Below are 11,032 nucleotides of genomic sequence, written 5' to 3'. Positions count from 1 at the left end.
GAGTACTATTTCCGGTGGGTTCTGAGAAAATTCAAAGTAAAGGTTTATATTTTAAACATAGCGATTGGTATCGTTTAGTCTAAATCTAAAATTTTGTTATTTTTTTACATAAGGCATTTAAGTGATTGTTTTTTCTGAAATTGGACCATTGTGGTAAATATAAGAAGACCTTACTTGAAGGTCATTTTTTTATACTGACTTTTATGGACCGGATGTACAGTCTAAACGATTTGATTGGTTCATACAAAAAAAACTGAATGATGTCATACCTGGTGTAGCCAACGGAAAGTGTCTGCTGCCATAGTGTATACGTCTATGTCTGCTGCCACCATGGAGCAAATTCTATGTCATATTCACGGTAAGTTTTGATAAATTAATGATACATCTGTGTTGTTTGTAAAATAAAGTTAGTTATTTACAGTCTCCGGGCGATGACGTTGAGAAACGCACCTTTTCTGTGTATTACATGTCAAGTTTGAGTCTGTTGGATGACTTGACATATCCACAGGCACATGATTTTCCATGTAGTCATGTGAGATATGTTTAATTTCCGTGTCTGTCCTCTTAACAGGCAGCTTGTGCTTTCTGAAAACCGGCGTGAAAGATGGGCCAAATAAAGGCAAGAGCTTCTACGTCTGCGTTGAGAAGCAAGGCTGTACATTCACTCAACAAACCAGGTATTCCCCTCACCGAGGAAGAGGTTCACAACAAAAGCATGAAGGGTGAAATCCTCACACACACCACTGCAGTTATTCATCAGTGACTAAATTATACAAGTTAGATCTACTGCCGCAAATCTCTATCTTGCTTTTAGAATGAATTGGTTCCAAGCTAAGATTTAGACACTGATTTGATTCACATTTTAGATTATGAATTAAAGATGATTTGATTTGCAACTTTTATGAATCCATATTTTCTGTACAGTCTGATATAGTCAATATCACTGAAGGGAGATATCTTCATGACATTTTAGGAAGATTTGTTTATTTGGACGTTTACTACAGCAAAACATCCCTATATGTATACACACACACACACACAGACTGTAGTCATGCAATCTTTCTGTTAGAATTAAAGATCTGAACTGCTGGCTGGCCAGGTCAGCACATGGGCATTTTGAGGGACTTTTCTACTATGAAGCCATGTTGTTGGGATGATGTGTTTAGTTTTTTAGCATCGTTGTGTTAGAATATGCAAAGCCTTCCCAGAAAGAAAGATTGTCTTGGATGAGAGCATGTGTTGCTGTCAAACCTCAATGGACATTTCAGCTTTGATGGTGTCAGAAATGGGAACTTGCGTTATCAAAAATATGCAGGTACTTCCACTGATTGTTCATAACAAGCTGGATAGTTTTTAGTCCAGTGGACATGGGTTTTTAAAAATGATTCCAACATCCGATTTATTTAACTTCTGACTTGTATTCACTTTACATTTCTCATCTTCTGCGGTATTCATACGAGTGGCCACTCACTCACCTGGTATAGAACAGGATGACTCGAGCTGAAGTGATTGGCAAAATGAGTTTCTTGTATATTTGTTTATTATTTGATCAGTGTCATTTACTCCTTTTTAGCATCTCATCTTCCCACTGCCTCCATCATGACGATTCAACCGTGGAGCTGCAAGCCATCAGCTACAACCAACAACAGCAGGGATACAGGTGTGTACGCTGGATTGTTTATCAGTCCAGAACAGGAAGGGGTTTTACCTCCCATATAGTAAACTCTACTGCTTTACATTTACCGTGAAGTAAGTCTTTAAATGTGTTACAGCACACAGGGCAGATCCATTTCTGAGTGAAAGCCATTTCTCTTTTCCAGGTTATACTACCGGTGCATTATGGGTAAAAAAGGCGGCCAGCGGTGGTGTGGAAGCGTGCCTTGGACTGCAGTAAGCTCTGTCACAGATTTCACCACTGATACCCTTTTTCAGCTCCTGCGTCCATCTGAGGACGTGAAAGCTGTGGGAAATCTGGCATTTTTGTGATACTTTAAAAAATGTTGTGTTGAAACATTTGGGATTTAAGTCACTGGTTTTATAATCACAAGTATCCTTGTTTGAAGTGCAGTGCCACATAGAGTGTAACATATGAAAGATAAAATGTATTTTATTTTTCCATTTTATCCATGTGTGCACCTTCATATGTACATTACAGGAAACGATCTATATTGGTTATGTGTTAAAGAAATGCATTTCCAGTTATATCTACATCAACATTGCAAGTATTCATTTATTTTTTTTATTTTAGTATTGATCATTATGGTTTCTGGTTAAAAAATCGATTCTAAAAATCAGATATTTAATCATGTTTGAAGCTATATTTTTCATTTGATGCAAAATTGACTTATGTTCTAAAATTCCAAAGAATAAAACAAGCAAAGATTTGGAATGTTTCATTTTATACATAACTAAGTTAAAATATGTAAAGGTTTCAAAGCAGTTTGGACTAAACTAAAGCAACACTGAACTTTCTACGTATTAATTTTTATGTAATTAAAATTTTTTTTGCATAGTTGTAGTTGTTTGGAATATTTTATTCTACTTTGTAGTGTTCTTTTGAACTTCTGGAAACTATTTTTGACCTATCGACTCGCTGCACTGGAACATGGCACACGTAGTTTCTGCTCACCACAATAAAGTGGTTCGAAAACACTCCAGGACACTGTACAAAACACATGTTGAAAATGAGTAAGATAAATATTTGTAGCAGTAAAACAACACCACCGTGGCAGATGTGTCCTCCACCCGCGGGTCCACGCACAGAAACACAGAAACACACTGCTCGTTCGCCATATTTTATTAATTAACTTAAATTTGAACTGAATGCGCTGTTGAATTAGAAGCCAGTGGATTTTCTGAAATTTTACAAACAAAAAAACTGACCTTTTCTCTAAGAAATTGTTCCTTTCTTGCTTTAAGAAAAATGATTTTCCCGATTACCGTTTGTCTTTCATCTTTGCAGCCAGTAAAAGAAAAGAAAAGCCCTTTGTGTGACGCACTGCTGCAACCCTCCAGCCTCCCAGCTGTCAGAAACCCCTTTAAAGCTCCCGGCAAGATGGACAGAGACTCTCAGTGGAAGAAGTTACAGCGCAACGGAAGTGATGAAAGGGAGAGCAACGTGCGTTACGAGGCCGAAGGAGGTGAAAATGACCAGAAGGAGAACGTGGGGAGTGTTGGCGCAGGAGTGGAGAAAGAAAAGGAAAGAGACGGGAACTCGTCAGACACTTACCGGGGTAAACAACTCCCACCAGGGATGAAGGTAAAGAAGAGGCTTTCGGATGAGGAGAGCAACACTCCCAAAGACCGTGGGTTGGATAATAATACTGGTAAAATGCAAAGTCGACCCAAGGAGGACCCAATAACTCAGTCAGAAGAAAAGATGGTTAACGCCACTATCAAAGTGGTTCATTCTGAGAAGATCAGTCAAACTTCAGCTGATCCTCTGCAAGAATCCCTCCAGCAGCCAAGTGATGCTGAACAAACTGACGGCGGCGCTAAAAGGAGCTCCACTGACTCGACACCAGACAGCAGGAACCGCACAACCCGAGACTCTGACACGACCCGTAAAAACAAATCTGACGCACCGACATCAGAGTCCGCTCAAGGAAGAAGGCACGTCAGCAGCGACGACGACGACGACGACGACGACGACGACGACGACGACGACGACGACGACGTAGTGCTGGTGTCGATGAAACCTGCCACTCGGATGACTCCCCCAGTTTCTACTGTCCAGAAAACTCTGACCGCCTTCCCGGCGTTCCAGCCCGCTGCAAAGGCCAAAGCCCAAGTGGGGAATCCCAAAGAGATGCAGCTTCTACTGACAACTCAGCTGAAACAGAAAAAGGTGAGTCCACATTTAGTGGGGGAAAAACACGCTTTCTAAACGATGCACACAAACCAAGAGATTTTATCTTTGATGGACTTTTGTGTTGTTGTAACAAATTATTATTATTATTCCATTATTAAAGCCAAACAGCTCTTTAAAAGGAAATATACAGGATTTCTCGTGATTTCAAGACTTTTTCGATACCACTCATTTCTCCTGTAGGGGGCAGCATTTGTTTCAGCGGAGAAATTCTACTGTTATAACAGATACTGTTTGTTTAATACACTGACTGCTGTAATTGCAATGTTTTGCTTGTATTAAAATTATATTTGAAGTCATTTACATTTCAAATATGGGCAGCTCTCCTGAACAGAAAGAACAGTAAACTGTTTATCTGTTTGCAGGTTTCACTGTATCAGGTTTCCACTCTGTATTATTGAAATAATCACACCTATAGTTTTTAATCTGCTGTGTACCTTTTATTACTTTTTGCCAGCAATGGAGCTATTTCACTGTCATAGCCATCAATGTTTTATGTTTTTTTATAAAGCTGACTTTGACTTGAAAACATTGGAATCATACAACTGTCCAGTTTTATGAACGGAAGTTGAAACCTGTTCTTTTTCAACTTTTTTTATTTACTTTTTTCATATTTTCTCACCTCTTTTTTATTAATTTTTTTCCTACTTGATAAGGCTACTCTATCTTCAATAAACGCGGAGGCTTTGCCGGATAAAGGCGAGAGGTTGAAGACGCAGGTCAGAGAGCTGGAGGACGCCCTGGAGTCGCTGAGCCTCGCCGCGGCCTCTCAGCCAGGTAAAAGATGAACAGCAATGGTTTTGCTCAGAAAGTTTAGTGTTGAATAAGATGATGATGATTTATAACATTTCCCCCCCCAAAAAATATTGAATTTCTTGAGCACAAGTGTTTTTTTCAGCAGATCACTTCAATCTATTATGTACTACTTGTAGAACGGCCCCTCACGTTTCCAGCCGACCAACAAGCGCAGGCCTTTTATGGTGGCAGGATGACAGACGGCCGTCTGCTGGCAGTGAAAAATGCCACATGTGAGGCCATCGACCATCTCCACAAATCTCTGGAGTCGTGTCCTGATGCCGAGGCGGAGGCGGCAGAGCCCAGGGGCATCAAGGTGACACGCTTCCTTCACACCACCTACACCATTCTGAAGGACTGTCGCAGATCAGCTGGCGAGCGACGGACCCATCTATGGGATCACTTGTGATTGGCTGCTTAACATTTGTCAACTTGTGATTGGTTGGTCAGGTGACGCTGCTGGCCCATCAGAAGAGAGCTTTGGCCTGGCTGCTCTGGAGAGAGACGCAGAAACCGTGTGGAGGAATTCTGGGTAAATTCATAATGCTTTGGCGTGAGGTTTAGCTGGAGGTACGTGTGGGAAGAAGACAGTTCAGTCACCTCATCCTCTTGATGATCATCCTTTAGTTTGAGCACTTGTTAAAGAGGAATAGCAGTGTGGAGATGAGGGAATTGTAAAAACAAAAACCTTGTTAAAGCAAAGTTTTCCTCCAGAATGTGGTTTCCATCCGAACAAATTCAATCACAACAGATCAAACTAATGAGAGAAACTTTCTTTCTTTTGGTATTCAGCGGATGACATGGGTCTGGGGAAGACTCTGACGATGATTGCTGTGATTCTGGACCAGAAGATCAAGGCAAAGGGGGAAGATGAAAAGGAGGAGGAGAAGACAGAAGGCTGGATATCCAAAACCGGTAACCTTGTATATCCGCTTCGAATGAGACACAAAGTCAAATCGATCAAGTGATGACGCGCAGCAGTATTTTATATGATGTTTTTTAACCATCCAGACTCCAGCGTGGTGGCTTCCAAAGGCACCCTGATCATCTGCCCTGCGTCCCTGGTTCACCACTGGAAGAGGGAGATTGAAAGACACGTCAAGAGAGGGAGGCTGAGCGTGTACCTCTACCACGGCCCCAACCGGGAGAGAAGCGCCAGATTGTGAGGGGACGCACTCGGTCTTTACACACCCGTTCCACTGCTAGTCAAGGTTACAGGAGCGTGTCTCGGCCAACATCAGACAGAATGCAGCAGATAAAACATTCACTGCTACAGGCGATTGCAAACAGTCACCAGCTGACATAACATGCACGACTGAAGGACAGGCAGAGGGAGAACGTGTGTTTATTCTGAGGCGACGGCAATAACAACTGCATCTTGGGCGACCTTTGAATAGACGTTTTTATTTTGGGTCAACTCCCAATGTTTCCTTTTGTTCTAGGCTAGGGTTATATTGCAGAAAAGTTTGCATTTAATTTAATGCCTTTTTACCAAACTACAAAAAATATTTACCAAGTAAAATAGCCAATTTTCTAAAAAAAAAGAAAAAAAAAAGCCATTTTTATTAATATCTCCTGGTGTAAAGTACCTTTTTGCCGAGGCTCCTTGTTTCATATAATATGTTTTGATTGTTCCACACTATTACTGCTTCAGACAACTGTTCAATGAACTTCTCTCCAAATGACTTTTTCATTCTCATTCGTTCTCACTGTGTTTTGTCTCTGTTGTCTGTCAGGCTGGCAGGTTACGATGTGGTGGTAACCACCTACAGTCTGGTCTCGAAAGAGATTCCAATCCAGAAGGAGGAGGCCGACAAACCCAGCAGGGATCCTGATGATGTGGTAAATACACTGTTAATGCTGCCGGCTGGAGGTTTGGGCTATTTCACGATGGCTTATTGTCCCACTTCCCTTTCGCGTCGTTCCCCCTCAGCCATCCCACTCCGCTCCACTCCTGCGAGTCTCCTGGGCCCGTGTCGTCCTCGACGAAGCCCACAACATCAAAAACCCCAAAGTGCAGACCTCCATGGCCGTCTGCCAGCTGAGGGCTCGCGCCCGCTGGGCGGTCACAGGCACTCCCATCCAGAACAACCTGTTAGACATGTACTCGCTGCTCAAGTAAGTCCAAAAAGAATCGAAATGTCCCCATCGCGTCTTGTCTTCATGTGGAAACTCATTAAGTGCAGGATGGTTCATCAGATCCGCTTTGTCCCTCAGGTTTCTGCGTTGCTCTCCATTCGATGAGTTCAAACTCTGGAAAGCTCAGGTGGACAACGGCTCCAAGCGAGGCAGCGAGCGACTCAACATCCTGACGAGGACGCTGCTGCTCCGCCGGACCAAAGACCAACTTGACTCAACGGGAAAACCGCTGGTAGAGAAACACGCTGACTCACACGTCACCTTGTACAGACGTCATGTCTAACTATGATCTTTGATTCTTTGTTCAACTGTGTTTCCTGCGCACTGTGTTTGAGAGGTTCTTCTTTTGTTTTGGAGGTTGGTTTTTTTTGTTCACCGTTTTAATGGTTTGAGGTTTTAAATATTCCAGGTGTCTCTTCCTGATCGGACGTGCGAGGTGCATCAGCTCAAACTGTCTGAGGATGAACAGGCCGTCTATGACGTGGTGTTCGCCCAGTCCAGGTACAACAACTACCAAAGCCCTTTATTTATTTAGTTAGTTAGTTAGTTAGTTAGTTAGTTAGTTAGTTAGTTATTAATTATATTCACCACAATATTATACTTTGCATTGACCTGAACATAATATATATTGAAAAATAACACAAAAAAGATGTTTAATGTATTTCCACTCTCTTATTTGACAATATACGGGACCTTTTCTATCATCAGCATCGACCAAAAACCTCTTTTCCTGCTTATTCTTTCAAAAAATATTCAAAGATAAAATGTGTGTCCCAAACGTCAGGCTTTATAGAAACAGCCTCTTATGTTATCCTCTGCTATGTTTCCATTAATTGTTCTGAAAGGTGGCATCAACTCAAATGAAGGTGAATTCTCACAGCTCTGTTGGTTCTGAATCACGTTGCCAGTTAACGAATCCCTTTTAAACGCTGAATCATTTCAAATCATTCCTGGGTACAACAGACAAGGCATGTGTTGGTGTTTCCCTTCAGATCCACGCTGCAGAACTACCTGAAGAAACACGAAGGGACTGATGTGAGTAAGGGGAAGGCGTCCGCCAGCAATCCCTTTGAGAAAGGTGACATTTCAACACAATCCATTGGTTTCGCCTCCGCGGTTGTGGGATGTTTTACTTACATCTGCATGTGAATCTGATCTCCTCATCATGTGTCCAGTGGCCCAGGAGTTTGGTCTGTCCCAGGCTGCGTCGAGCTCCCAGCAGCCCCAGCAGGCGTCCAGCACCGTCCACATTTTGTCCTTGCTGCTGCGCCTCCGACAGTGCTGCTGTCACCCGTCGCTGCTGAAGAAGGTGGCCACGCTCGCGCGCTCCGACCCACAGAGGCGCAAGTCGGAAACAAAACTAATGTCTTTGTCTCCCGTCTCGCTCAGACACTGGACTCGTCGGAGCTGCAGGGCGACGGGATCGTTTTGTCCCTGGAGGAGCAGCTTAACGCTCTGTCCCTCTCCTCCAGCCCCTCGCCGTCAGACCCTGACCCCAAAGACACCGTGGCCCTTAACGGCACTCGCTTCCCCTCGAAGCTGTTTGAGGACACTTGTGAAAGCACCAAGGTGAAGAACCACCACTTTTCTCACGCGTCCTCACGACACAGTCTCATTATTCACCAAGTGTGACACTATTCCTACATTCGCTCCCTGATATTTTGAGACGAGACAAAAGCTCTCGGCTTTAATTCTTCATGACAGGCAATCGGTTAAAAAATAAATCTTTATCACTCCTTCTCTTCAAATTCCCAGATCTCAGCTATAATGTCTGAGCTGAAGGCGATCAGACGGAAGAGCGACGATCAGAAAAGGTAAATCTCTTGATCATTTGGCAGAAAGTAGAGAAATAAATATTTACTTCCTCCATCTTTAGCGGGGAAAAATACCGAAGCTTCCCTGTAATCAGTCACCAAGAGTCCGTATGAAACCGACCATAATGCGTTTGTTTTGTTAATGTAAACTGAATTAGTAACTTTTCAGACGTACCTCAACATTTTGTTTATTCTACGCGCTCCCTCCTGCTGCTGCGCAGTGTGATCGTGTCCCAGTGGACCAGCATGCTCAAGATTGTCGCGGTTCATCTCCGCCACATGGGCTTGGAGTACGGCGTCATTGACGGGACCGTCAACCCCAAACGCCGCATGGACTTGGTGGAAGAGTTCAACACGAATCCCAGAGGACCGCAGGTACATTTCACCACAGACCTTCACGCCGTGTGTGTGAGGGCTGAATGGCCCATCAGCTTTCTCAACTCACCATTACCGTCAATCAGCACGGCGATGGCGGCGATCACAAACAGTCCAACACGTTTTGACTTCACTTCATATATTTAGATAAGTGGTCGGGGTTTTGAAGGATTTCCACCGAGTTACTTTTGTTTTCTGCCGAAGGTGATGCTGGTTTCTCTTTGTGCTGGAGGCGTAGGACTCAACCTCATTGGTGGGAATCACCTGTTCCTCATTGACATGCATTGGTAAGACAAACACTGGCCGTCAAAGACATTTGTTAATCAGCCTGGTGCTTGGATTTTTAGACGGAATCCTTAAAATGTCTTTGTTGATCTTCCGCTCGCTTCTCAAATATATGAATGACATTGTCCTGTATCGGCTCCAAAGCATTTCTTTCAGTGTGTATATTTTTTTTAAATCTAATCAGCCCAACTTGCCCTCCCTCCAACAGGAATCCAGCATTGGAGGATCAGGCCTGTGACCGAATCTATCGGGTGGGACAGACTAAAGATGTGACCATCCATCGGTAACCAACGCGCAGGAAATTTCAAACGGTTACCTCATGGAGGTCTGAACCCTGAAGTCGGCCATAGTAATTTGAATGTTGTTTTTGCGTTGCCAGGTTTGTGTGCGAGGGCACCGTCGAGGACAAGATCTCCTCGCTGCAGAGCAAGAAGAAGGAGCTGGCCCAGAATGTGCTCTCGGGGACAAGAACGACCGTCTCTAAACTGTCTCTGGCCGACCTCCGAATTATTTTTGGCGTTTGAGATTTGACGCCTTGTGACTTCAGACCGACCGCTGCTCGTACATGAGTGGAAAATTCTTTCCACAGCAACAAAGAGCACAGAGGGATAGTCCCCTTTTCTTTGCATCTCCCGATATCTTTGTTTTATTTCACAACTTTTTTTTTTTTTATATTCACGGTTTGCAGCGCCGCGGTTAACGGATTGTGTTTTGAAATTCTTTGTTTCCATTTGTAATAAATTTGCTTCAAAAGATGCATTTACAGCACTATAATTATTGGTAGTTAAAATGTTCTGGGTTTAACAACCTGCACTAAAATCAGCGACAAACTGAAATGAGACACGAGTCAGAAAGCAAGGGGAATACTGAGGGTTTAATAGAACTGTAAAAAAAAAAAAGAAAACTGTACAACTCTCAAAAAACAAAGAAAAAGCTGGAATATTAATACTGACAGCAGATACACCAACATGTATTTACAAAAACACTGCTTCTTCTGAACGCCTACATTACCCACAGTGCACCCTGACAATCAGAGGGAGGGGTTGTCATGGTTACGGCTAATGTTTGAGTACCATTAATAAAAAAAAAAAAATAAAAAAGCTGGAAACACCCAAGAGACGGTTCATCTGTACAAATGTTTCAGTACCAGTGTGATTGATGTTGATGAGCAGAGTAAGAAATCAAGTCCAGCCAGAAATAAACAAACAACTTCCTGCAATATTTGCAGGAAGTTTACATTTTTTCCTTTTCCACGTTTAACACTTCTGCCATTGAAAACATCAAATATTAAAATCAAACGGTCCGAAACAGGTTTTCTTTTTTAGGTGAAATGAGTAGGAATCTTTGCTGAAGAGACGATTTTCAATCAAGAAGCAGCAGAAAATCATCTTTTTGTTCCAGACTGGCAGGTGTAACATTCAGTTTGAGACTTTTTACTTCACTAATAATACTGACAGGTTTGTTAAAAGGAAGATAAATGAAGTTAAAGATATCTGAAACACTGGCACCTGGTTTTGCAATCTGCAGTATAAATACTAACAAGTGATTAAATCGCTCATTTTTAGTAGCCAATACTTTTTAAAAAGTCCCTTTTTCCCCTTTTGGCTTGGCAATTTTTTGTCAATCCTCACAAATTCTTAAAAAAAAACAGAAGTAAAAAGCAAAACTGACATGAATTTCTTTTAATAAAAGTATTGCAAAAGTAACATTTTCTATATATATATATAAAAGTAAAATGGAATTTTAATGAAGCTTT

General features: G+C 42.4%; 1 protein-coding gene across 1 annotated transcript; it reads left to right on the top strand.

Moving 5' to 3' along the window:
* Positions 1-265: 265 nt before the first annotated feature.
* On the top strand, positions 266-10,353 carry ttf2 (transcription termination factor, RNA polymerase II). Its single transcript, XM_080477813.1, has 22 exons — positions 266-358; positions 572-677; positions 1,574-1,660; positions 1,821-1,890; positions 2,963-3,847; positions 4,525-4,645; positions 4,801-4,979; positions 5,114-5,195; positions 5,456-5,578; positions 5,675-5,825; positions 6,400-6,505; positions 6,597-6,781; positions 6,881-7,034; positions 7,212-7,303; positions 7,795-7,880; positions 7,978-8,111; positions 8,192-8,371; positions 8,558-8,616; positions 8,838-8,991; positions 9,196-9,278; positions 9,485-9,559; positions 9,656-10,353. Exons 1-22 carry the CDS (start codon positions 316-318, stop codon positions 9,798-9,800), a joined length of 3,300 nt encoding a protein of 1,099 aa, XP_080333939.1. The 5' UTR covers positions 266-315; the 3' UTR covers positions 9,801-10,353.
* The last annotated feature ends 679 nt before the right edge of the window (positions 10,354-11,032 follow it).

Source organism: Lipophrys pholis (assembly GCF_963383615.2).
Source record: "Lipophrys pholis genome assembly, chromosome: 13".
Lineage (NCBI taxonomy): Eukaryota > Metazoa > Chordata > Actinopteri > Blenniiformes > Blenniidae > Lipophrys > Lipophrys pholis.
Note: the sequence above shows the minus strand (reverse complement) of the source record. Positions and strands in the feature narration are given on the sequence as shown.

What these genes read in the sequence shown, in the direction of transcription:
- ttf2 (XM_080477813.1), top strand. Translation starts at nt 316, where the DNA reads ATGTCTGCTGCCACCATGGAGCAAATTCTATGTCATATTCACG. An exon ending in CAACAACAGCAGGGATACAG is followed by an intron (nt 1,661 to 1,820) that starts GTGTGTACGCTG and finishes TCTCTTTTCCAG; the next exon opens with GTTATACTACCGGTGCATTA. An exon ending in AGGCTGGATATCCAAAACCG is followed by an intron (nt 5,579 to 5,674) that starts GTAACCTTGTAT and finishes TTAACCATCCAG; the next exon opens with ACTCCAGCGTGGTGGCTTCC.